Genomic DNA, 26,209 nt, shown 5'->3' with positions numbered 1-26,209 from the left:
CCGCTAACATGGCAGCTTCCCTTGAGCAAGAGGGCAAAGCGGCGCAACGAACGACAGCTGCTGTCCGTGAATAAAGCAAAAACATTGGCCGCGCAACAGCTGAGCGCACCCTGGCTATATTAGTTGGGCCCGGTGGGGGATTTGGAATTGCTTTGATTGTTGTTAAGCAACCCACAAGCGCAATCTTACAACTTCTAGCAATGCGTGTCGCTTGCTCGGGTGCTGACGGTTGAGACGAGGCAGGCTGTACGTCAACCCAACAATTTCATTTTGGGGTTTTGACTGAGATTGTCTTTGTTTCCATTTTTCAGTCATAGTTGCGCATCTCGCAAAAATAAGGGTTCCAGTATCGCGCTCTGTTGAACGCCAGCGGTGCAGTTCCCGAGATCAGTCTTAGTCTTGAGACCGATCTCCAGGCCACTTTTCAGGGGCTCGGTCTCGTCTCTGAATCGAAGGCATTTTTTTTATAGGGCTGGGTTTCCGAAATCGAATGATCGATTTTGAATCGGATTTCCTTTTCGATGATTAATCGATTATTTGAATATCTCTTTTTTCCCCATAAATTAACACGAAAATAGAATTTTAAAGGACACATTTAAAAGTTTTTTCTTACATTTATGAAATACCGGACTTTTTAATTCATATTTACAATAATGGAATTAGAAGTATGAAAACAATTTCATCTCGATGTCAATGTTTGTGTAACATTTAAGTGATTAGAACAAGTGTTATTTTCCTGAATAAATAAATGATCGAACCAAGTGTAAATATTACTCAAAAACTGCGGTCCCACTCGAAATGGAGTCCAATTTACTCGACAGAACAAGAATTTTGAACGAGTATTCCATCTTCCCCACATATTCCCAAAACATGAAAATTGTATGCTATCGCTAACATTAGCGTTATTCAATTTGCGATGCGCTTGACTTAAAATGCTGCACGTTCAAAGCCCAACGTACTTATTTGAAGTCACCGCCTTGACTCTTTGCTCCCAGTCGGATCCCACAGAGCCCACTGGGGGATCCCCCCCCCCCCCCCCCCCATTTGTGGCCCCCCTGGGAAAAGGGCAAAAACATCCAAGCTTGAATTCACGATTGATTTGTACGTTTCATGTGTCGGTCTTTGAAAGCGTCCTATTCATGTAGCGCGGGAGACCTTTCGCAGTAGGGGCGTTAAGAAAAATTGTTTCGCCGATATATCGCGATATTATCGTGCACAATTCTCGTAACGGCTCAATATGCGGCCAAATCGATTTTTTAATCATCAATTTTTGCAACAAAACATCTTACTTGAGGTTCACTTTTAAACCAAGAGTGCCATCTCGAGGAGTCTGAATCAAATCGCAGACCCAAAAATCGGAATCGAATCGTGAGACGATCAACGATTCCCACCCCTATTGACTATCGAGAAAATCATTGTGCATATCGTTGAGCTTAGCAGAAATTTTCACTGGACTTTATAGTCGGTTGTCACATAAGCCAAAAAGAACCCTTTCAATTAGGACTGTGCAATTAATCGACTTTCAATTTCAATTATTACACTCCACGATTACAAAATCAGCATAATCGTAAAAACAGTGTATTCATGCTAAAAATGATTATAGATAATATAATAATTAATAATGAATTAGTTTGAGTTTTTTAAATTTATACATTTGCACATTAATTTTTTTTTTTAAATAACTTATTTCCTAAATTGAGTTTCATCCGAAAGGAACTTGCGTAATAGTGTTTCAAAGAATTTTATTTGTCTTAATATTTTTTTACACTTAAACATTCCCTTGCTTTGTTCCCAAAAATAATTGGGATTTCAATTCATACCAAAAACAATCATGATTCATATTTTCTCCTTAGTCGAGCAGCCCTACTTTTCGATTTTGATGACGATGTAAAGCCACGCCGCCATTTTCCTGGCGCTCACCATTTGCTGGCTTCATTTTGTCGAAAATGCATGCACATGTGACACATTCATCGCTCATAATCCTGCATCTTCCTCATGAATTTTTTTTCCCCCATCTTAGAAACTCGGGGCGCTAATTAGCGAGCCCTCAGGCTTCCCGCTCTGTCTCCTTTTGTTGGTTTATTGTTATTTTTCGTGTCCGTTGGACAGGTTGTGACCATGAAGAGCGTTTTGACATATTTTGCCAACAAATCGGATTCGGAGTCAGATTTGTGTCTTTACACGACACAAATGAAACATTTTGCACTGTTGTGCGGCCAAAAGGATGAAAAACATCAACAGCTGGACAGAATCGGACACTTTGTCGATCCAATCAGGAACGCCGCCAGGGATATCACCTGCCTACGTCAATTCCGCTTATTGAAAATACAATTTCCTTGCCCCCCCCCCCATGTTCGTCATGGACCCTTACAATCAACACCCTTTATGGCGCCCCGGGGTCGAATAATGATGTGAAATCGAGACAACCACATACGTCTTTGGGTTTGAACGATTTTACTTCACTTGAGACGCTCATACAAAGTTACAATGGAAAACCCGTGGGGGGGGGGGGGGGTCATCGAGGACCGCGAGGATTAGTGGTGAACGGGTCGATCAGAAATACGTTCCGCCCACTTTAATAAAGTTGAGATTGTCGTGCTCAGGAAGCACCTTGAGGTAGTTAGCATGCCGTAGTCAAGAGGTTCAGGGTTCCAATCTCGGCTTTGGCTTGTCTGGGTGAAGTTTGCATGTCGTCCCACAATCTGAAAATGCGCATCTTCAAAGTCTCTAAATTGCCATTAGATGCGATTGTGTCCCAAATAAAAAATAAATAAATAAGGTACATTATTATCAGATATTATATTTAGAGATGGGACAATGAAGCCTCATGAAGCTTCATGAAGCAATTTTACTATTTTTTTTACTCCTCTAGATGGTGCTCTTGGTTCAAATATAAAGGCTAGTGCAATGAAAATGTATTACATTTCCACTGCCTTTTTAAACCAATAGTGCCATCTAGAGGAGTCAAAAAATATCACAAGTGCTTCATGAGGCTTCATTTTCCCATCACTATTATTATTATTATTATTATGACTACATTGCAAGCTCTTTACTTCTTTTTATGTACTGTACATGTTGTTTTTAACCTTACTACCTTTTAACTCATTCACTGAAGCAACCCCCTTTGCTCCCGCCTGTTTTACAGGATTTCGACTCATTTTGCCAGGCCCACAGAATATTGTGTTCTATTTCTATAAAAAAAAAAACTTGAAACCTACCCCCGCCAAAAAAAGATGAGTCTCTTCTTTCATTAAAAAAAATATTTGTCTGTTTCCGTTTTGCAGCAATTAGCATTAGAATATAGCTAAGTTTCACCGATATTCGAAAAGAGCTTTTTGCAACATGGTCCTGGCTGATCTCGTACACTCTGCTGCCACCTACTGGCCGTATTTGTGATAATTACCATTGCTTCAGCCGTTCTCTTCAGCCTTCTATATGCTCTTGCATAGAAAAACAACACACACATACAAAAAACGTATAAATACGTTTTTGGGAGTGAAGTATTAACAACGTATTTAAACGTTTTTGTGTTTGAACGAGCTAATGACAAGGAAATTTCGGTACACTAACTTAAACTTAATTTGTTCAAAGTCTGTGTTAATGTCACTGTTATTATCTTTCTTCTTTTTTGTCAAGGTATTTGTTTGTAAACTGGAGAAATTGCAATTCATCAAGTGTTGATTTGTTTTTGTTTTTTTAAGAGTAACAATAGTCGAATCTCGCTCGTACGTGCGCGATGCTAAAGTTCAGGTGATGTGGAATGCTGACTCGTGATTCTTGCGAAATCGGGGGGGTTTGTTGAAAGGTCATCAACCTGACCTGGTATCTGCGACGGCAACTGTCTGCAGTTGTCGGAATGCGATTATTAATCAGTTGCGCAACACATCAAAAGAAAATGTCCACCATGGGAAAGGAGAATGCCCCCCCCCTTCCCCCCCTCCCTGACATCTATTGATCAGTTACATCGACGCGCGGCAGTCTGCGACACGTGGCCTGAAAGAGCATGCGCTTGCGTGTGAGCGCGCGTGCGCGTGCAAAAAGCGTCCCACCCCCTTCCCGGTGCGCGCTACAAAAAGGAGGCGACGCGTGTTGCGTTCACGCACTCCGCTCACAACGCATCAGCATCCACTGGAGAGAAAAAACCAACAACTTTCACGCTCATGGAAACTTTTCTTTAAGCGGAACAACAAGTCACGTGTTTTCTGAATCGGACGCGGTATCATATCCAAAAAAGGCTTTTTTTTGGACTTTGTTTCGATGTGGAGGCTTAAACGTCTCAAGAGCCAAGTGAGGTGCAGCCGGGAGGACGCGTGCATGCGCGGCGTTGGGAGTTGCGCGCGCACGAGACACGCGCAGTCCGAGTGCCGGCGGAACTGAGAGCTGCTGCGAGCACCCCCCAAAAATGGTCCAGAACGTCATTCTGGTCTTTCTCCGCAGGAGGCTGAGCCAGCGGCCCGCCGTGGAGGAGCTGGAGAGTCGGAACATCTTGAAGCGTGAGTTGCGAGCGACTTGAGCTTGGGTTTGCTTAGATTTATTTCAAAGTGACCCGTCATCATTATACTATGACATAACTTGCATTTGTTTAAAAAAAAAAAAAGATTGACCTTAACCCTGGAGAACCCAAGAACCCTTTTCTTCTTTGCAAAATTATGAATTATACATTAAATGACTGCTATAAGTTCACTGAACACCAAAATATATGTTTTTTCAATTTGAACCCTTTATTCCCTAATTTAGGAATTAGGGCGAAATTTGACCCTTTTGGGATTTAGGGGTATTATTTAAAAAAATCAGAATAACAAAAACTGTCAGTAAACTATTTAGAATTTAAGAAAATAATCAATCAAATACACAGCTACATTGAACAATATAATTTTGGGGTTTTATTTGTTGCATTTTAGCCATCTTGTCACCACCACTCTGGCTCATGTAAGTGCAATTTTCATCCACTAGGTGGCCCCATGCAGGGGTCAGAAGTGGCACTCTGGACTTTTGAAGTTAAATTCGTAAAAAAAAAAAAGGTCTGTTATTTGAGTAGCAAAATTTATAGGGGCCAAATTTGACCCTGTGGGTTCTCCAGGGTTAAATAAAAAAAATCATAAATAGTTGTTTTAATTAATTTATTAATTTATTTATTTTTAGAAATACAGGGATAAAGACAAATGAGAAAATAGGCAAAAGTTTTGAATTTATTTTCAGGATCTCTAACTTTCGTGGCTGCAAATGAATTTGGTGTTATGCACAAACTAAATGGACAAAATCATTTGACGTTGCGTATATGGGTACACACTAAAAAGCTACGTTTATAGATGAAAACAATTCAAACACGGGCGAGCCAAATATAAACTCATATATGCTACATATTATTTGCCTGCCTGTCTTGGCCAGGTGTCTCCTAAAAAAAAAAAAGAGTTTTTTAATCTCAACGGGACCAACCTGGTTAAATTAAGGTTAAATAAAAAAATGACAATAGAATACATACACACATGCATTCGATAATATTGTAACATTTCATGAGATGGAAATGCTACTGTAATTGTTACATCATCTTTACGTGCAAGAAATTATTTGCACCAAGGACAAACTCCGTTTTAAATAATATCGATTTTTTTTTTTTGAATCACGACAGGTTGTAGAATCTTCCCTGAACTCAAATTCATCTTCAAATGTTTTTTTTTTTGTCAGCTACTCGGTGGAAACTTATGCGAACGCATTCATGCGAGGAATGAAGTCGCAGGACAGTTGTCCTGAGCCTTGCCTTAAGCTCGGAGTGGCCACCTGTGAGCCGGCCAGCAGCTGCTTGCGCCATCCGAACCTTGTGCACTTCTCGCAGCAGATCGCTGCGCTGTTCTTAAATGCAATATTTGAGATGTTATTTTGGCAGCAAGTGAGGAAAATTAACTCATTCACTGCCATTGACGGCTATAGACGTCAAAAATTCATTTAAACTATTTCTATTAGGTTAACATTTTTTTTCCATTTTTACTAACAAGAGTATGAAAACCTAGGGAAAAAATTATTTTAAATTTAGAACAGATATAAAATTTGTGATTAATCGTTAGTTAACAAGTGAAGTCGTGATTAATTACAATTAAAAAAAATTAATTGCCTGACAGGCCTAATTTAAAAAAATATCTAAAAAAATAAGGGGTGTTTAATCATAATTAATCGCATGATAATTTTATATCTGTTATAAAAGTACAATAAAAAAATCTAGGTTTTCATAAAAAAATGAAATGATTTTTTTTTTTTAACTAATAGAAATTTTTGACGTCTATAGTCGTCAATGGCAATGAATGAGTTAAAATCTGTTTAAATGAGTAAATGGTTTTTTTTTTTTTTTTTTTTATCACTAGAAAGAAATGACCAGACTGAACAGGAGGAGCGGCGAGAAATAAAGCAACGGCTGAACAGAAAGGTACGCCGCTGCGCTCTCTCCGGCCGCTGCCGTCTCTCCGACCGCATTCATCTCCAACTGACTGTGATTTTTGTCTCGCGACAGCTCAACCAGCGGCCGACGGTGGATGAGCTGCGGGACAGAAAGATTCTCATTCGTTTCAGTGACTACGTGGAAGTGGCCAAAGCTCAGGACTATGACAGGCGGGCGGACAAACCCTGGACCAGACTGTCAGCTGCTGACAAGGTAGCGACAAAACACGCTGATATTTCACTCGAGAAATCAATTGGGTCAAAAATAACCCAATTATTTGGTCAAAAATGGACCAATTTTCTACTTGGGTCAATTTTGCCCAACTTTGAGTCCAAAATGGGGTCATTTTGTATAAAATAACCCAGAAAATGGGGTCAAATTGACACAAAGTTGATCGATCCTTTTTTTTTTTTTTTTTATCCACCATTGGGTTACTTTTGACCTTTTTTAGAATGTTGAATTTAATGTTGTATGCAGATCTTGATAATAAACATTAAAAGTTTGGGAATTTTGAAAAAAGTCCTGCATAAGAAGGAGCAGAAACAGTTTTTTTACCCCTGAACATTCAGTTCAGAAAATTGATTATACAACTATTTAAAAAAAAAAAAGAAAAAAAAGAAAAAAAAGAGAAATAATAATAATACAATGAAACAACATTATAATAAAATCTTCAGTGTAAAAAAAATTGCCTTGACAATAAGAGTATACTTATCAAGACGTAATAAATGAAATTTTATATACAGTATATAGATAAAGCCAATATAATCACTATATGTTTGTAAATGTTGGCTATTAAACCTATAAAGCCTGAAATTAAATATATGAGAGAAAATTATTTGTAAATACAGTATTTATTAAATTAATTATATGAGATTAAATATATGAGAGAAAATTATTCTTTGTAAATAGAGTATTTATTTGTCATTTTTGAACAAACAACTTCCATATATGACTTTTGATTTGTTATATTTGATACATCCGGTCACAATGCTTTAAATTCATACGTTTATAACTGTCAAAAACATTATAAGCGACAGACAGATCAAACATATTCATTAGTATTTCCAAAAATTGGAACCAACATTTGCCGCTATTAATAAGTAGATGCGTCTCTCCTTTCTCAATTAGGGCTGTGTGATACTGCCCTCTAATGGATTATCCGTGCATTGCATGTGTCAGATCATACACGTCAGGGTTTTATTTTTATGAAAAAAAAATGATACTCATGAAATAGAGGGCGGGCTCAAAATGTATTGTATTTAATATTATATGTTTGGCTTTATGGGGTTAATTAGGTTATTCACGCGATTTAGTCAACCGCTGAGAAACATGACCCTGACCTTGTCAAACAGGGAGATTACAGTTTGCACTACACGGCTTCCCCCTTTCGAGTGGTTGCTCATTAATTACGTTTGTTGCCTGTCACGTATGCCCCCCCCCCCCCCGTTTGAAAAGGATAGATAACAGAATAGATAGTTGAGACCCGACGTCAGCTGCGATTGGAAATGAGGACAAATGAAATGGACAAATGGACTTCCTGTTGTCAAATAGGACTTTCTTAATACGGTCACTGTTTCATAATATCATCATGGAGTGATTTGTAAACAATTTAGCAAACCTTAAGCATAACGTGTCCGAACAACATATGGCGTAAGGAAGGCGCGCGTGACGGCGCCCGTGCTGAATTGTGGCTTTTGTTGTGCAGGCGGCCATCCGGAAAGAGCTGAACGAGTTCAAAAGTACGGAGATGGAAGTTCATTCTTCCAGCAAACACCTGACAAGGTTGGTGGGCCGCTAGTCTTGCGCTGGATCTTGTGTCAATTGCTCTCTCCTGCTTAACTCAGTCGAACCCAAAAACGTATATGCAAATACGTTGTTGTTTTTTTTATGCTAGAACATATAGAAGAAATTGATACAGCTTCTGACCTGAAGAAGTGCCTTAAAGCAATGGTAGTTATTTAAAAAAAAAAAAAAAAAAAAAACGGCCAGCAGGTGGCAGCAGAGTATAAGAGATCAGCCAGGGCCATGTAGTAAAAAGCATATTTATCCACAGTTTAAACAGAATCATGATGAAACTTAGCTATATTCTTTTTTATTATTATTATTTTTTAACTTAGCTATATTCTAACGCTAATTGCTGCAAAACGGAAACAGATACAAACTTTTTTTTTTTTACAATTTTTTTTTCCTGATGGAAGAAGAGACTCTAATGTTTCTTTTGGTAGGTTGCGTGTTTTGATAGCAATAGAACAGAATATTCCGGGGGGCCTTGCAAAATGTGTGAAAATCCAATAAAAGAGCCAGGAGCAAAGGGGGTTGCTTCGGTGAAAATGGCTGGGAGCGAATGGGTTAATAGCCCCTGGATTATTTGGAGTTGCGCTTACGCAAGACCCCTTTCTTGCGCAAACGATGATGACACCTGTGGGCTAATAATAGACCTCCTGATTGATGAAACCTCAGCAGCAGAATATAGAAAGCCGCCCAGCCTCATTTTTTTCTCTCTCTCTCTCCCCCCCTCTCATCCCCTCTGCAGGTTCCACCGGCCTTAGCAAGGTTTCTTCTGTGAAGAGTTGCTGATATTTGGTTCAGTCAGTGAAGACCTTGCGCAGAGTCTTCCAGTGTACCAGCCCGCAGTCAGTGGGTGTCCTGATATTTGGGTCCAGCGAACCTCAGAGGCTATGTCTCTCGAAATGGAGTAGACCAGACCACACCAAGCACCATCTGCTCACAGGAGAATCTCACAGAAACCTTCGTGTTGACCTTGTCAGGGGAGCAGGAAGACTCACAGTCTCAGAGACTTTTTTTTTTTGTAAACGGACTATTTTCAAATACGTCTTTGCAATGCCGTGACGGTGGGGCAAAAGGTGCATGTATTCCACTGTTGTTTGAGACGTCACCTCCCCGTCCTGCGTCCGACTCTCACCGGCTCGGTTGATGAGGAGTTTCATATCGACAGCGTCAATGTTCTTAATCAAAAACCTTGTCTGTGTACAAGACGGGCCTCCCTTTGTAAGCACTATTTATTGTCTGCACAATACAGGTTTTCTATTTGTAAGAAACTTTTGTGTGTTCTTTGGAGTTCTGTTATGGTTTTTGAATCATCAGTAATGTGATAATAAGTGATGCGCCGGTGCCAAGGTTATTATATCGTTTGGAATTTTCATTTTAGTTAGTTAGGATTTTGTTTTGTTTTTTAAATGTTATTTGATTTAATTAGTTTTCAGGTTGGCTCCTTTATTATTTTTCATTATTCCATAAATGCTTGGTTTTCATTTAGTTTTAGTTAGATCAGTATTTGTTTTATTTATTTATTTATTTATTGTAAATGTGTTTTACTTGTGCACAATATTTAAAAAGCACCATGGTAAAAACAAATCTACTTAAAATCACATTTAAAATCATCCCCAAAAGCCCATGCATAAAATTAATTACCAAAGACTAAAACGTAGGACATTTTTGCTATAATTATTGTTAGTTTTAGTTTTTTTATTTTATTTCGTTAACTAAAATAACCTTGACCGGTGCACACGTGCAGACAATTTGGAATGAGATACAAAGTCAAACACAAACACATATATATATATATTTTTTTTACAACTTTCTAATAGTTCCAGAATTAGCCGCAATTCGTCAAATGGCCACTAAACAGCGCTGTGGTGCCATCAACAGACAGAGACTGGTCACGTTTCCTGCTTGCGCTCTGTTGTAGACTTACAGTACAGTAGACTGTAGCAGGCTGAAACACGTTAATGTGACGGCCATGTTGGTAGTGGTGATGTTCTCCTCAAATGTAATGGAAAGCATGGACACTAGCTTAGCATTGTGGTAAGCACAAAGCTCAAACGAGTGTCGTATTTACCAAGTGGTCAGTTTCAAAACGTTTTTATTCTTGCGGCATCCTCCCAATTTGGGGATCAAAGTCACCACGTCTCTGGTTTGAGATCGCAAATTTAGCATTGACCACTGAGCTAAAACTCTGGACCGCCATTTTAGCTTAGGCCCCTATTTAAAAAGTTCAAGCCTCCACAATCACAAACCGATGCCGTTTTAACAGTTTTTCACAATCATAGCATTAAAAATGCGTCATTACTGTTTAAGTGTGTATTGAAAATGTCGTTAAATATCAGTTTTGAATCATAAAGTAATTTCAGTCTCCACTGAAAAAGAGCCTCCTCCTTGTACTAAGATGCCCGTGCTGACAAAAACATCCAAATGACAAATAGAGTAACAAAAAAATAAAAATATATAATCACATCACACGCTGCGAAACCTCATCTAAAATAGGGCCTCTTTTTATTTCTTGTTTAATTCCCATCATTTAGTTTATTGCTTGCATCATACGCTGTGTGATATAAATGGCATGTAATTCAACAACAGTGATAAATAGAGATAGGAAAATCCCACCTGGCAGCCAAAGGCTGGAGCACGCCAGCCACTTCTCTGGCACTCACACCGGTGGAAACTTTCTGGTGAAAGGCCAGTCCTGTCCTGGAGCCAGTCAGACATATTATAAAACAGCCCCATGTGATCATGTGACCTCTGACACTAAACAAGGTCCAGAAAAGAATGGTCGAAATAAACACTGACAACAAAGGTGCTCATTGTGCAAGGACCTTATTTAGACCTGCAATCGATAAACTTTGATTACATCCAGCTGTGGTTAATTCCTCCACCCCTCTAAATTAGTGCAATGTGTCACGAAGCAGATTTAGCAAATGAGTTTAAAAAATTGCACAGAGGTTGTGGGACTTTATATTCTTCTTCGTCTTCATACTATGCAATCTAATAAACTAAATTAACTAACTTAAGAGAGTCGCACTTTTGAGCCTTGTATCACGAGTCACGGCGGATTTTGCCACTATTACACAGATACCGCCCATTTTTTAAATATTTTAGTTTTATTTTTAGTCCAGCCAGTAAGCCAATTATTTGGGCCACGTGCATGTCAATCACACAGTTGTCATAGGGATTCATACGATAAACCAATTTAAAAAATAATTTGTACTTAAAAAAAGAAGAAGAATTTTTACTGTTAAATCGCTAGTAAGCTTTTCGTCATACGAGAACTACAACTACGTCTTGCTTCCGTGTCTAGAATTATGGGGAATGTAGTCTTACTAGCCTAATGCCGCTGTCGGTCAGATCCAATGCAAGGTGAGTTTTTTCTGGTGGCATATTTCTAAAGGTATATAACCGGTGCGAGGTCAACGGAACATTAAAATAGCATTTAGCATTAGCTAAAGTAATAACAACCAGTTTGACTAGCGATTAAATTCGTTATAAATAGCTCCTGGTGAGAATTTATTGTATTTGATTTTCAGCAAACTGGTAGTGTCCCATTTGTAATTTAGAAATTCTGGTCACTTTATAATAACATAATCTCCCACAGCCTCTAATGGAAATGTTTTTAGTTAAAATGCAGCTTTCCACCACAGGATGAGTAAATGTAACTGATTGCATCACGTCATTGTTTACACTTTGCTGCTAAACGGTGCATGTGCAATAGCGCCTTCAAGTGGACACTCAGGTAAAATGCAGCATACTGTCCTCACATTCCCTTGGAACCGTCACCTTATAGCTGTGACAAGTCAGTTTGTAATTGCACCCATTGTTGTTGTCCCAATAATTTGAGCCTTTGACCTGATAGCAGATGGCAAATTCCAGCAAAGCTCCCGGCAGCAAAATGAACGGCGGCACCGGCAGACGAAAACGGAAGACGTCCGTCCCCGGGGCGTCGTGTTCCCCTTCGGCCCCGCTTGACACCCACGATGCCTTCGTATCCGTGGATGTTCTCCAGTTGGTAAAAGAGTAGTGCACTCTGACCTTTTTCTCATAGTCTAAATTAAGTACTTGTATCGTGCCGGCGATCCCCAGCTCGGAGCACGTGACCTGCTCCAAACATACACGCAGCGCGCGCACGCGATTCAGGAAGTCGGCTTGAGCGCCCAAGTTCTCAGGAAAACAGGGTTTAAAGTGAGGCAGCGACAGCTCCAGAGATTTGCCGAAGGCCCTCTCGGAGCTCATCAGTAGTCTGAACATCACATGTTGGGGCACCAGGGGTCGCTCTTTCACTTTAAACACCTTCACTTCCTCTAAATCCAGACCGAGCGCGTCCACAAAGCGAACCTGCTGGCTCCGGAGCTCTCGCTTCCGCTCTGCGGGCAAAGGGAGCGACTTAGCTCGCCTCCTCATGATCGTCTTGGTTGGAGGATCACCGGACAGGCTGATTTTGGAGTCCTGGTTGACCGATGGAGGTCTCGGGCCCGGTGGGCGGATCGGAACCGGCACTTTTGGGGATTGCGGTTTGGGATCGTAAATGCAGCGAAGGCGAATGGTGGTGGTCGTTCCGGGGGTGGTCGTCCAGCTCGGACCACTCGTCGCAGCGGAGCCGTCGCGTCTCCATTTCTCACAAGACTCGTCCATGTTGGTCACATGAATGAACTTGTTAAGAAAAGCAACAGCAAATGTTCAGTTTCAGCAGTTGAAAAACACCAACTCCTGTTTGCTCCGATGTTTTGTTCCTGGATGCAGTTAGGACAGCAATTGCCAGTAAAACACAAAAATCGAACTATATTGAAAAACAAATGTTGGTTAACAACAGTTGATGATGTCATCCAACAACAGATTCAGCAGACAACTGCAGCAATATAATGCTACTTTCATTTTAGCTCTTCACATTAAACTTGAACCCTTTACTAGGGATGGGAGGTGGAGGGAGAATATTTATAGCTGATAGTGGTGGGTTGTCCCTTCTCTAATAATACTTGCAGTCATTTCATCTCGTTTGTACCGAAGCATATTGCATTCACTTGGGAAAAAAAAGTCCAGTTTTTCTGACTAATTTTTTTGGGGGGAGCGTTGTTTTTTTGAGCATTAACACCCCCCCCACCTGTTTTTTGGAATATTTTTTTTCTGTTTTTCTGAATATTTTTTTTCAGCCTGTTTTTCTGAATATTTTTTTGACAGAAAAAAAAATCTGTAAAACAGAAAAAAATATTCAGAAAAACAGAAAAAATATATATAAATACTCAAAAAAATGAGTTATCACTTTGGAAAATAATGATCAAAATGTTGATCAACAAATCTTCATGAATTTGTATGCTGTCAATTTGACATATTGTCATATTTTTTAAATAAAGGCATGGAAATGAAAGCATTTATTTATTTATTTAAAAAATGTGATTAATCGATTACTTGACAAAATAATGGTCAGATTAATACATTAGGATTTAAAATGTTAATCAATTAAATCTCTCGTGCTTTAGTATCGCTATATAAATTAAGTCCCATTTACCATACTTTTCTGCCATACATATTTAATTGGTTTTCTTTTAGGTGTCTTTGATCTGACAGGGAATTTTATGATTAAAAAAAAAAAAAATATATATATATATATATTTTACACATTTTATGACCGAACAGCACATCATTTATTTTATTTATTTCAACTACAATTACATAAATTTAAAAACATGCTCTACTACACATGAGCTTGTAAATTAAATTGAAATTGCTGTCATATGTGAACTCAAAATGGCGCCATAAAAGCTCATTTGACAAATTCTGAGCCGACATACTGTACATACAAAATTGTTTTACAGCCAGAAATCCATCCATCTACTCCTTATCTTAATCGGGTTTATGGAGATCTGGAGGCCCTCCAAGCGGACTTTGGGCATAAAGTTGACTACACCCGGGACGGACCGTGATAGGAGGAACTTGTCACACGACATCCTGAGCAGCGAACTGATCTTTAAACAGTATCGTGATTTCAGATGGCTGCATATTGAAAGTTAATGCCACACTCCAAAATGGTTGAGGATAAGTTCCCCATTTCAGCACAAAAAGAATCTTTCCGGATGATCTGCTTGCAGGTGATGCCTTCATATATGCTGGCTGGACTCGGGATGGTGATGGCCGGCATTTTGCTGGACCAAGTGCAGGTCAGTTGATGAAACAGATTGAAAAGAAGTGAATGTGATAAATAAGTCTTGTAATGGACGTTTTTCCAATATGAACCTGAGTGACCCTTAAGATCCGGGTCACAGCACCAGTTGAAAAGTTCTGACTGAACCTTCGCCCAGTCCTTATATTGTTAATGCGCAAATGCTGAAAGAATACAAAACAGGTGTAGTAGCATTTTAGGCTAAGGAGGCGTGACTATTAATCTGTGTCATTCGTTTCGGATGATTGACAGGTGCTCAGTCCAGGGTGTTCGTCCGTCTCAAGCTAAATCAGATGTCGGCTCCAGATTCCCTTTAGATCCTGTAAATCAGGTGTCTGCAACCTGCGGCTCTGGAGCCACATGTGGCTCTTTAAAAAAAAAAGTAGAGATTCATATTTTTTACAAATTCATTTTATTTTTTAGATAAAATATTATTTAATTAGTTAATGATTTTAAAAAAAAAAAAAAATCAATAATTATTATTTTTTTAAATGCCAGATTTTTAAGTTGTCAGAAAAAAAAGATAAAAGGTAGATTCATTATTTTATGTACATTTTCTGCTTTTCTTTTTTGAACATTTTTAAGAAATGATTAAAACTTTTTCACAAAGGACAGAAAATTGAATGAAAAGGCATGAAATAAAATGCTCAAACAGTAACCATAAAATGTACAAAAACAAATGAACAAAAGCAGAAAATCTCCATCATTTTTGGGGGGAATTGCTGTAACGAAAAAGGCAGGTTTTTTTTTTTGAAAAGACAGAAAAGAAAATGTCAAAAACCAAAAGAAATCCCTTAAATTACCATAACATGTGCACTAAATAGTCAGAAAAGTTTTTTTAAAGGCAGTAAAGAAAACACTTAAAAAGTAACTATAAATGTCCCAAAACAAAAAGAGAAACCCTGAAAAAAAAAAATCACCTTTAAATGTCGACAAAATCGGCAAACATGTCAGTAATTTGATAGGAAGGCAGAAAATTTAAAAAAAATGTATCTGTATTCATATTCAATTCATAGCCATTCCTTGGTGCAAAATGAATTGAAGTCTCATCTACATCAGTTTTATTATCTGAAACCAAGCGGAATAAAATACCTTTGTCATAAAAGCACTTGCCGAGAAAGCCGCCGTGGTTCAACAAGCTGTTAAATGTGAATGTGTGTTCTCGGAGCGGTGTGACTTGTTGTCTCTTTGCTGTGCCAAAATTTGATTTGTGAGCTTCAGCTGTCTGACGGTCGCAGTGACCTTGCCGGTGACCGTCACCCTGAGGACAACCACACACGCAAATATACACGTTGGCATTTTGACGAAGAGACTGTAATGTAGAATGCAACATTGATAGAAATATGATCGATAATTGATCAAAGTATCTCTGAAACCATCTTGACTTTTGTTTATTATTTAGTGTTATCCAATCTTCCTTCCTGCTCATTAGTAAGAAAATGTGACAGTAGGTTCTGTTTATGGATATATTATATTTATCAGCCCAATTGTTTGGAATTCCAGCTGCCATTTTTGTTTACATAAACATTGTTAAATGGGATGTCAACCCAAAAATGTCTTTACAGTATTCAGATTAATTATTTGTTTGTGGAATATGAATAAGGCAGCAAAATCCATGAGTTTTTAATCCATTTCAGGGGGCGGCCATTTTGTCACACAATCAGAGTTCAGCTTGCGAACGTCACATGACCTTGCTCAGAAGACAGGTGAGCTCTGATCTGCCGTTACCTGAGCCCTGAGCAACTGTGATGTCATTTTCAGTCCACAACAAGTAGCAAAATGGCCGCCCCCTGTGATGTGATTAAAAACAGATGGATTTTGATGAGTAATTCATATTCCACAAAGACGATATTAATCAGAATGTAGTGTTTAGGCGAGTGGGGCTGCAAAGAATATATTATAAATTGAGGTTGACTTCCCCATTAAAGTTATTAAATATGTCATACATGTTTTCATTTTCTTCATTGTTTTGAATGAAATAGTATGAATATGCTCAGAAGATCCTTGTTTGATTACAAAAATTAAATATATCCCAAATTCCCTTTTTGTGTGTTTTCCCCATATTTTTTTGTATAATAATAATAATATTGTTATTGGTATTAGTATTATTAGTATTGTGATCATATTATTTTTTTATATTATTACTACAAATATTAATTATTATAATAATAATCATCATCATTATCATCATCAGCATTATTATTATTATTATTATAAATATGAATAATAATATAATTATAATAATTTTATAGGCTAATATCCATCAATACATGTATTATTTGTGCTGTTTGTCCTGTGTTCCAATTCAGTTGCTATAAGTGTGCTATCCTTCTGCAGCCTCATTATTCAAATTGCATCCAGTAGTCAGAAGGGGGCGCTGCGGAGAACAAAGAATCACTGTGAGCAATGTCCCATGTCCCAAAGTCAAATTTGAGCTGAGTCATTGCGAGTGTGTGTATGTGTGGGAGGTAATCTGGACACTGCAGGTTTTTTTCTTCCTCACGTTTATATTGTGAGTCTCTTAACAATACCGCTAAAAGTCAGACGACTTTGAAAGGGCGAGAATATATGCAAGAGTGTTTAGAATATTGACGTTATGCATGTCAGATTGAATGCAGTGCAACAGGATGCGGCAGCAGCACGCGTCAGTGGCAGGTAAAGCACCTGGCGCTTGGAATGGCGTCACCCACCGAGGACATCCAAGAGCAGAAGGAGGAGGAGCTACACCAAGAGTGAGGGGAGAAAAGAACACCGGCACCCTCTGAACACAATCGAGGGTTGCTGAGGAAAGACGAGTGCTGCTCATGGTGACGGACGGAACGTACAAATCTTCTTTCTTCATCACTTGCCTCTTCATCCGGAGTTCGGGGGGAACTCGGACCCTGACGCCATCTTTCACCCGAATTTCCCAGCATTTCCTGATGAAACTGAGAAAGGTGCTTCAGTTTCCCCAAAAGAGGGAGCTGTGGACGGAGACAGAGGAGAAGGAGCACATGAGGACGGAGAAGAAGCTCCTGGCCTTCTGGATGTCCTTGTCCCATCGGACCTGGACCCTTTTCAGGCCCCGTGACAGGCCTGGCTTCCAGCGCTCGGCCTCAGTCGCCCGGTTGCTCAAAAGCGAAGCATGAGGAGTGCGTGAGCGTCTGTCAGTTTCAAAGTGTTTAAAGAGACTTCACAGATCTGCTGTCCTTCATATGGGGACTGTTTCAAGCGGTTCAAAGCTGCTAGTACCATTTCTGCAACGTTTGCAAACTGACAGTTACTGGTGGAGCTGATTTATGGACATGCGACGGCAACAACAAAAATTGGGTTGAAGAAAATTGATTTTATTTCAACCCCAACAGAAGATTTTCAGCAAAATCAAAAATGGGTTAACAGCGAACAGTTCTGGTGGTAACCCATCCGGCCCCGGAGCTTTGCTTCCTGGGCAAGAAGCTGAAAGGCTTCAGCTGCAAAGTGACCCGCTCAGTTCCAAGCTTCCTCCTAGAAGGCGCTTGGGTCATCGCAGCTAACGTGCTGGTGCCTTTCGTTGTGTCCGGCAAGAAAACAGTGCAAGTATGGAAAAGATGCTACAATGTTTCTGTGTGAATAATGTGATCGTCTATTTTTTTTTCACGAGGAATTAAGAAAAGGATTGTTGTCGGAGTGTGTTAGAGAAGCAAACAAAAGTCCAAAACAATAAGAGTACATTGACAAACAAACTAGACTTGGCAAAGTACAACCAGCAACAACGGACAATGATACGGACAACGAACCGATGAAGAGTGAACGAAAGCAGCGAATTAAATACAAACAAACTGACGAGAGACACACGTGGCTGAGGGAGCTGATTGGACAACCCGCGGGACTGGGTTGACAAGCACAGGTGGACATAATAAAACTTAACGAGACATAACTGAAATCTAACGAAAACCAGATCAACAAAACACCATATTTCAGGAATCTGTAATATACTGAAGCATTTATTTATCTGGCATGTGTGCAGAGAAGTTTTTTTTTTTTTACTCATTTACCAAAATAGAGACTGTATATGAACGACAGTAGTGTGTGTGTATCAAACCAGTACTTAAGTACTGAATGTGAGTACTTTTGCTACCTATGCTTCAGTTTGTACAAAAAAAATGCAGACTTGTATTTAAAAAAAAAAAAAAAAAAGAAATCATATGAAGGTTTCCAGGCTGGCCGACCAATATTACAGATCACTCATTAGGCTAATCCGGGGCCACCTGGGCAATGGCAAGACTTTATTCTCCTTATTGCTTTTTTTTTTTTTTTAAGCATTCAAATTCAAATCCAGTCATTTGAAGTAACAAAACAACATCCTATTTTTGTGGTGTTTTCCAGCACTGGACTGTGTTTCAAGAGATCCCTGAGGTTTTTATCTTGGTTCCAGCGCTGGTGGGACTGAAAGGGAACCTGGAGATGACCTTGGCATCCAGACTGTCAACAGCCGTGAGTGGAAACACACGACTTACCAAAATACTTGACAATGTTTTTTTTTTTTTTTTTTTTTTACATTACATACAAAAGTATTTTTTAGATAAAGTATTGTATATAAAGGTGGCGTTAATAATACATGTTTTACTGTCGTGAATATCAGCAGATATTTAATTATAATTTTTTTCACTTAGGGGTGTGCTCACTTTTGTTGCCATATTGGCTGTATTTTGAGGGAACAATACATTTACACCGTTATAGAGGCTGTGCACTGACTATTTGTGGTGTCATTATGTTAAAAACATATGATTAAATATCTGCAGAAATGTGAGGGGTGTGCTCACTTATGTGAGATACTTTAAATGCACCAAAAAACTAAATATTGCACACAGGTAGATTGCAGAAAAAAATTAGTTGTCAAATATTGTTTCTTCCAATTATGGTTAATCAAATGTATGAGAAAAAAAAAATCCCATATACACAATGCATAAACCAGGTGTAAATTTTCATATTTCCATAACGGCACTCGTGATGATTCCATGTGCAGGCCAACACTGGGCAGCTGGAGGAACCTCAGCAGCAATGGAGGACAGTTTGCTGTAATTTGGCTCTTATCCAGGTGAAAGACGGATCTCAGGACATCCAATCCATCCACTTTTCATACCACTTGACTCAATCGCTGGCACGTTTAGACGAACAAGCCGTCGTTTATGACAATGAAAAAAATCATGTTATTAAATGAATCGACAAATATTTTAACTCATTACACGTTACATTATACGTTTTATTTTTATTTTTTATGCTAGAGCACACAGAAGGCTTTTAATGCAGCCTCTCAACTGCACAGAACGGTTGAAGCAATGGTAGTTATTACAAAAAAACGGCCAGTAGGTGGCAGCAGAGTATAAGAGATCAACCAGGGCCATGTTGAAAACAACATCAATAATCCAATTTAAGTGGAAAGTTACATTTATTGTAAATATGAAAAATGAATAAACACGGTGAAATGAATTCTATTTACAAGACTGTAAGGGTACGAGTGACGGGGCGATAATAACAATACGACTAGAAGCTAACATGCATTTTGATGAATAAGAATGTATCCCTGAAGGTCCAGGCCACCGTTGTCGGTTTCCTGGCCGCTGTGGCAGCAGTGAGTCTCGGGGGTCTGACGAGGGGTCGAGTGGATGTTCTCCACGCTGCCATCTTGTGTGCCAGCAGTGTCACCGCAGCCTTCGTTGCTGCGCTGTCTCTAGGTCAGACAGAAAAAATATACGACATTCCGAGGACGCGTGCTCATCATCTTGCAACACGAACAGGCCTCGTGATGGTGGCAGTGATCATTGGCTCCAGGAGAGTGGGCGTCAACCCAGATAACGTAGCCACGCCCATCGCTGCCAGCCTGGGTGATGTCATCACTCTGTCGTTGCTTGCTGGAGTCAGCAGCTTCTTCCTCTGCTACAGAGGTGAGAGTGCAATTCGCCTTGCGGGAAATTTGAAGTATTGCTCCTTTACCAGAAACTTGAGGGGGGGGGGGGGATTCAGGGCAATTTCGTTACATTGCAATGGACTCTTTATGGTGGTGATCCGTCTGGCCCAGGAGCTTTGCTTCCAGGGGAAGAAGCTGAGGGGCTTTAGATGTAAAGTGTTCTAGCAGATTTTTTGTTTGTTGTCTATTTTAGTTTAGTTTTTATACTTTGTTTCATAATTAGTTTTTGTTTTAGGTTTAATAAATATATTTTTATATAAAAAATTAAAATAAATAATTCTCAAATGACGTTCTTGTTTCGTATGGATAAGGGAAAAAAAGAGAGACTTTTATAATGAACCCTATGAGCTTTTTTTTTTGTGTGTGCCAAAGACGATAACTTAAGACATTTTCACTATTAGCTATAAATGTAATATGTAGTTTCAGTATTTATTGTTATTTTTGGGGGGATTAAGTTTAATTAATTAGATTACAGTTTAAATTATTTAGCTCATTTTTGTGAGCTATAATAACCTTGGTCTCAACTGAATACATTTCTGAGTTAACTGGTGTATGTAATTTGTGGTTAATAATATATACGACGATTATTCACTATTGTTTATTTGTGTATTTTTTTTCATCAACTTGTAAAACGTCTTTGGGTGTCATGAAAAGTGCTACGCAAGTGTTTTTTGCACTGCATGTTCTCATCAGGGTGACGGCCGATCCCAACTTGAACTAATTTGACATTCCGACAAACAACTGTTCACATTCACTTCCATCTATTGGTAGTCTAGAATGAACTAAATGTACTTGACATGAAGAAAAGCCACACTGAGCTTCCAACGCTGAACCTTCCTGACTGTGTGGCAAACGTGTTAACCACTCCTCCACCAGGCCGCTGTCACTTTTGCTTTTATTTGGTTTCGCAAGAAGAGGGCAGCGACGTCCACACTTCCCTTCCCGCGCTGTCTGAAGTCGGCCAGGATTGCTTCCACTTATGCTGTATAGAAAATGGATGAATGAAACAAAAGTCTCCTGAGAGTTATTTTGTGCTCCAGACATGTGGTACCTGCCTCTGGCGGTGTGCGCCTTTTTCCTGCTTCTTGCGCCGGTGTGGGTCAACATCGCCCGCCGGTCTCCACCAATGGCAGAAGTCCTGAGGTCAGGCTGGCAACCCGTTATTTTGGCCATGTCGCTCAGCAGGCGAGTTAGACCACTTTGACGCTCTCTCTTCTCAGGCAAGATCAAGTCATTTGTTGGATTTGTGTCGTTTGCAGCGTTGGTGGTCTGATTCTGGATAATACAGTGAGCAATCCAAACTTTGAGGGTATGGCTGTGTTCACTCCGGTTATCAATGGTGAGAAGAAGAACATTAACATTAACACTGAAAAACCTTAATCAAAAATTTGCTCACTTAAGGGAAAGGACCAATCACAGCTCACCTGTTCTCTGAAGCTGAGCTGTGGTTGGTCGTTATCTGAGACCTGAGCAACATTGATTTCATCTTCAGTTGACAGCAAGTGGCAAAATGGCCGCCCCCTGAGATGGATAAAAACGGCTGGATTTGGCTTCATAACTCATATTCCACAAATGTAATATTAATCAGAATGTTATGTTTGGACTGGTGAGGTCACATCTAACATATTAACTCATTCACTGCCATAAATTCATTTAAAAAAAAGAATATAAAAAATTAGGGGTGATAGGCGATTAAAATTTTTAATCGTAATTAATCGCATGACTTCACGAGTTAACTCACAATTAATCACAAATGTTATATCTGTTCTAAATGTACAATAAAATAATCTAAGTTTTCATACTCTTGTTAACAAAAGTGGAGAAAAATGTTAAACTAATAAAAATAGCTCAAATTAATTTTTGACGTTTATAGTCGTCAATGGCAATGAATGAATAATAATGATTAAAAAAAAAGATTATTAAAAATTTGGCGCATAAGGTGAATACAATTTTTAATCGTAATTAATCGCATGACTTCACTAGTTAACTCACAATTAATCACAAATTTTATATCTGTTCTAAATGTACAATAAAATAATCTAAGTTTTCATACTCTCGTTAACAAAAGTGGAGAAAAATGTTGAACTAATAGAAATAGCTCAAATTAATTTTTGACGTTTATAGTCGTCAATGGCAGTGAATGAATAAAAAAAAAAAAGATTATTAAAAATTTGGGGCATAATGTGAATAATATTTTTAATTGTAATTAATCGCATGACTTCACTAGTTAACTCACAATTAATCACAAATTTTATATCTATTCTAAATGTACAATAAAAAAATCTAGGTTTTCATACTCTTGTTAACAAAAGTGGAGAAAAAATGTTCAACCAATAGAAATAGCTCAAATTAATTTTTGACGTTTATAGTCGTCAATGGCAGTGAATGAATAATAATAATTAAAAATAATAATATTAAAAATTTGGGGCATAATGTGAATAACATTTTTAATCGTAATTAATCGCATGACTTCACGAGTTAACTCACAATTAATCACAAATTTTATATCTTTTCTAAATGTACAATCAAAATCTAGGTTTTCATACTCTTGTTAACAAAAGTGGAGAAAAAATGTTCAACCAATAGAAATAGCTCAAATTAATTTTTGACGTTTATAGTCGTCAATGGCAGTGAATGAATAATAATAATTAAAAAAAATAATATTAAAAATTTGGGGCATAATGTGAATAACATTTTTAATCGTAATTAATCGCATGACTTCTTGAGTTAACTCACAATTAATCACAAATGTTATATCTTTTCTAAATGTACAATCAAAATCTAGGTTTTCATACTCTTGTTAACAAAAGTGGAGAAAAAATGTTCAACCAATAGAAATAGCTCAAATTAATTTTTGACGTTTATAGTCGTCAATGGCAGTGAATGAATAATAATAATTAAAAAAAATAATATTAAAAATTTGGGGCATAATGTGAATAACATTTTTAATCGTAATTAATCGCATGACTTCTTGAGTTAACTCACAATTAATCACAAATGTTATATCTTTTCTAAATGTACAATCAAAATCTAGGTTTTCATACTCTTGTTAACAAAAGTGGAGAAAAAATGTTCAACCAATAGAAATAGCTCAAATGAATTTTTGACGTTTATAGTCGTCAATGGCAGTGAATGAATAATAAAAAAAAAAGATTATTAAAAATTTGGGGCATAATGTGAATAACATTTTTAATCGTAATTAATCGCATGACTTCACTAGTTAACTCACAATTAATCACAAATTTTATATCTATTCTAAAAATGTAGGTTTTCATACTCTTGTTAACAAAATTCTAGATGTCTAATCCTGGTAATGGCACCATTCCTTCTCTGAGGTGTTGGAGGAAATCTGGTAGCCATCCAGGCCAGCAGGATGTCTACCTACCTCCACTACTGGAGCGCTCCTGGAGCTCTGCCATTCAAAATCAACACGAGCTGCCCGGGACCCGATGCTACTTTCTGTTCCTCCGGTCAAAAAGACAAGAAAAGAAAAACCCTTATTGGATTGCTACGAGTCATCAAAAACAGACTCATCAAATAGACTTGATTTTCTTTCTGCTTGTGTTCAGACCTGAATTCCAAATCAGCCAGAGTCCTGGCCATGCTCGTGGTCCCGGGTCATCTTCTTTTCCTGTACATGATCCATCTTCTTCAGGCGGGACACACGGCCATGACGGCCACCTTTGTCGTTTGTTACCTGTCTGCGGCACTGCTTCAGGTGACACCAATTTGCTCATTCAACAGAATTCATTCAGCTAATGACCTCATTTCCGTAATACGGAGGCTTGTTGCATTCACTTGGGAAAAAAGTAGTTCTGACAAATTTTTTCTTTTTTTTTTTTTTTGGTGTCTATTTTTTTATGAATATTTTGTCTGTTTTACCGATTTTTTTTCCTTTTATAAAAAAAAGCGTAATGCGGGTGGCGGGGATTAATAAAAAAAAACGGAAAAAAATTACACTGAAAAACAGAAGCTGGTATTTTATATTATATTAATATTTAAAATCTGAAGTGACTTGTTGCAGGCTCAATATAAAAACATGTCAATCGATCGGCATGATTTTAGTAAGCTAACAGTTTCTATGGAAGCGAATTGCATGCGGCAAAGTGTCCGCCATTAGTGAGTCTGCAACAAGCCACTTGGAGTTCAGAGGTCAAAAAAAAAAAAAAAAAACTCAGAAAATATATATTTTTCTTTTTTAAATCATTTATTCCTTTTTTTCCCTGAAGATTTTTCTGTTTTTCTGAGTATTTCCCCCCCTTTTTTTCTGAATATTCCCCACACACCTCCATGCAGTAAAACAGATTTTTTTTTTAGAAAAACAGTGAATGCAATACGCTTCCATAATAATGCAAGTTCATTTATTTATTTATTCGATTTAAAATCAGCATACTGATTGTGTCAGAAAAAAAAAAAAATAAATAAAATGGGTGTAATATTTTAAAAATAATTAAAATATAAATAAAATGAAAAAAAAACATAACATAAGTCTTTTTTGTCAGCGGACTCTGAAAATCCTCAAATGCCCTCGACATATTTCTCTATTATTGACCAGGTGCTGATTCTTCTCCATGCAGCCAACGTGATGGTGAGGTGGCTGTGGCAAAGGGGCTTGGACCCGGATAACTTCTCCATCCCTTACCTAACAGCACTGGGTGACCTGCTGGGAACGGCTTTTCTGGCCCTGAGCTTCAGACTGATTGAGAAGATCCGCTTCTAAGGGCTCGCGGTTTACAAAGTCGATCAAAAGCAAGTCAAATGCAAGCTATGCAGGATAGAGGAGATAAAAAAGAAAACTTGAGGGGAAAAAAAACACCCCCATCCCTTCATACTGGCCAGTTCATTATATTAGACAACATTTTATTCAAATGTATTCAATTGAAGTCCCTATAGTGACTTCAAGTAAAGCTACAGTATTTGTTTGCTAACCTCAGATTTGTACGCTAACCTACGTACGGATAAATAATACCGCATACGAGTAGCTCAGTGATTGACAGCAATTAGCATAAAAATGTCAAGATAGAAGCAAATATCCCATTTGTAATTTAAAGTCTGCTTAAAAATTAAGAATTTGACCAGTTTCATGTCAGTAGGGAGATCAAACTTAACTCATTCACTGCCATTGACGGCTATAGACGTCAAAAAGTCATTTTTACTATTTCTATTAGTTTAACATTTTTTCCCACTTTTGTTAACAAGAGTATGAAAGTTTTCATTGTATTAGAACAGATATAACATTTGTGATTAATCGTGCGTTAACTAGTGAAGTCATGTGATTAATTACGATTAAAAATTGTAATCGCCTGGCGCCCTTAATTTTTAATAATCTTTTCTTAATTTTTTTTTAAAAAAGATTACTAAAAATTAAACAAAAAATGTTTGTTTTTTTTTAAAGAAGAAAAGATTATTAAAAAATTAGGGGCATCAGACGATTCAAATTTGTAATCGTAATTAATCGTATGACTTCACTAGTTAACTCACGATTAATCAAAAATGTTATATCTGTTCTTAATGTACCACCCCAAAAATTCTAGGTTTTCATGCTCTTGTTTAACAAAAATGGAAAAAAATGTTAAACCAATAGAAATAGTTCAAATGAATTTTTTAAAGTCTATGGCTGTCAATGGCAGTGAATGAGTTAAATGAGTTGGTTTGGTTCTGCTCATTTCCGAGTTACAGACTCAAATTTTTACAAATCGTCGCTGTAATGTGAAAACCATTTTTGTCATTTAAAAAAAAAAGTGGTTTTGGGGTGAAACTGAATGCAGACATCCCCAAAACGTAAAAAAAAAAAAAAAAGGATGTACGTGTTTTCTCATAGCAGCGACGAAATGCAAATCTGTGGAATCCACTTTTGTTGCTTGAAATGCTTGTCAAAGGTGTGACAAAAAAATATTGCAAACGGCTT

General features: G+C 38.0%; 3 protein-coding genes and 1 long non-coding RNA gene across 7 annotated transcripts in view; 2 read left to right on the top strand and 2 right to left on the bottom strand.

Moving 5' to 3' along the window:
* Nucleotides 1-9,489, top strand: part of phactr3b (phosphatase and actin regulator 3b) — a 30,723-nt gene extending 21,234 nt beyond the window's left edge. The window contains exons 9-13 of the mRNA XM_077572631.1: nt 4,438-4,493; nt 6,357-6,418; nt 6,503-6,643; nt 8,136-8,212; nt 8,964-9,489. Of these exons, the coding sequence (XP_077428757.1) occupies nt 4,438-4,493; nt 6,357-6,418; nt 6,503-6,643; nt 8,136-8,212; nt 8,964-8,979 (352 nt within the window). The 3' untranslated portion in view covers nt 8,980-9,489. The remainder of the gene's footprint in view (nt 1-4,437; nt 4,494-6,356; nt 6,419-6,502; nt 6,644-8,135; nt 8,213-8,963) is intronic.
* The window catches only part of ppp1r3db (protein phosphatase 1, regulatory subunit 3Db), a 28,046-nt gene extending 14,943 nt beyond the window's left edge, over nt 1-13,103 (bottom strand). For 2 of the 3 annotated variants that reach the window (XM_077572635.1, XM_077572637.1), the window contains exon 1: nt 10,835-13,103. In XM_077572635.1, the coding sequence (XP_077428761.1) occupies nt 11,954-12,853 (900 nt within the window). In that variant the 5' untranslated portion in view covers nt 12,854-13,103 and the 3' untranslated portion in view covers nt 10,835-11,953. Of the gene's footprint in view, nt 1-7,416; nt 9,152-10,834 lie in introns of those variants that run through there. The other variant, XM_077572636.1, reaches the window with a different exon arrangement.
* Nucleotides 13,104-14,232: 1,129 nt separating this feature from the next.
* LOC144056530 (solute carrier family 41 member 1-like) lies at nt 14,233-25,690 on the top strand. The gene is made up of 9 exons (XM_077573442.1): nt 14,233-14,373; nt 18,720-18,827; nt 19,360-19,431; nt 19,924-20,278; nt 21,342-21,486; nt 21,561-21,640; nt 23,637-23,771; nt 23,871-24,019; nt 24,857-25,690. Exons 1-9 carry the CDS (start codon nt 14,242-14,244, stop codon nt 25,019-25,021), a joined length of 1,341 nt encoding a protein of 446 aa, XP_077429568.1. The 5' UTR covers nt 14,233-14,241; the 3' UTR covers nt 25,022-25,690.
* LOC144056532 (uncharacterized) lies at nt 20,133-24,310 on the bottom strand. 2 transcript variants are annotated; one of them, XR_013295078.1, is made up of 3 exons: nt 23,687-24,310; nt 21,353-21,822; nt 20,133-21,283 (listed from the first exon to the last, which is right to left on the bottom strand). It is a non-coding gene; the product is annotated as an uncharacterized LOC144056532 (long non-coding RNA). The 2 variants fall into 2 exon arrangements; XR_013295077.1 differs by having other exon boundaries at nt 21,357-21,822.
* Nucleotides 25,691-26,209: the final 519 nt, after the last annotated feature.

The sequence above is a fragment of the Vanacampus margaritifer genome, chromosome 8 (genome assembly GCF_051991255.1).
Source record: "Vanacampus margaritifer isolate UIUO_Vmar chromosome 8, RoL_Vmar_1.0, whole genome shotgun sequence".
In the NCBI taxonomy this organism is placed as follows: Eukaryota; Metazoa; Chordata; class Actinopteri; order Syngnathiformes; family Syngnathidae; genus Vanacampus; species Vanacampus margaritifer.
Note: the sequence above shows the minus strand (reverse complement) of the source record. Positions and strands in the feature narration are given on the sequence as shown.

Bases quoted from the DNA above. Each gene is read 5' to 3' on its own strand.
- LOC144056530 (XM_077573442.1), top strand. From the start codon at position 14,242: ATGGTTGAGGATAAGTTCCCCATTTCAGCACAAAAAGAATCTTTCCGG. The intron at 18,828-19,359 runs GTGAGTGGAAAC...TTCCATGTGCAG, and splicing joins CATCCAGACTGTCAACAGCC to GCCAACACTGGGCAGCTGGA. The intron at 20,279-21,341 runs GTGAGAGTGCAA...TTTGTGCTCCAG, and splicing joins CTTCTTCCTCTGCTACAGAG to ACATGTGGTACCTGCCTCTG.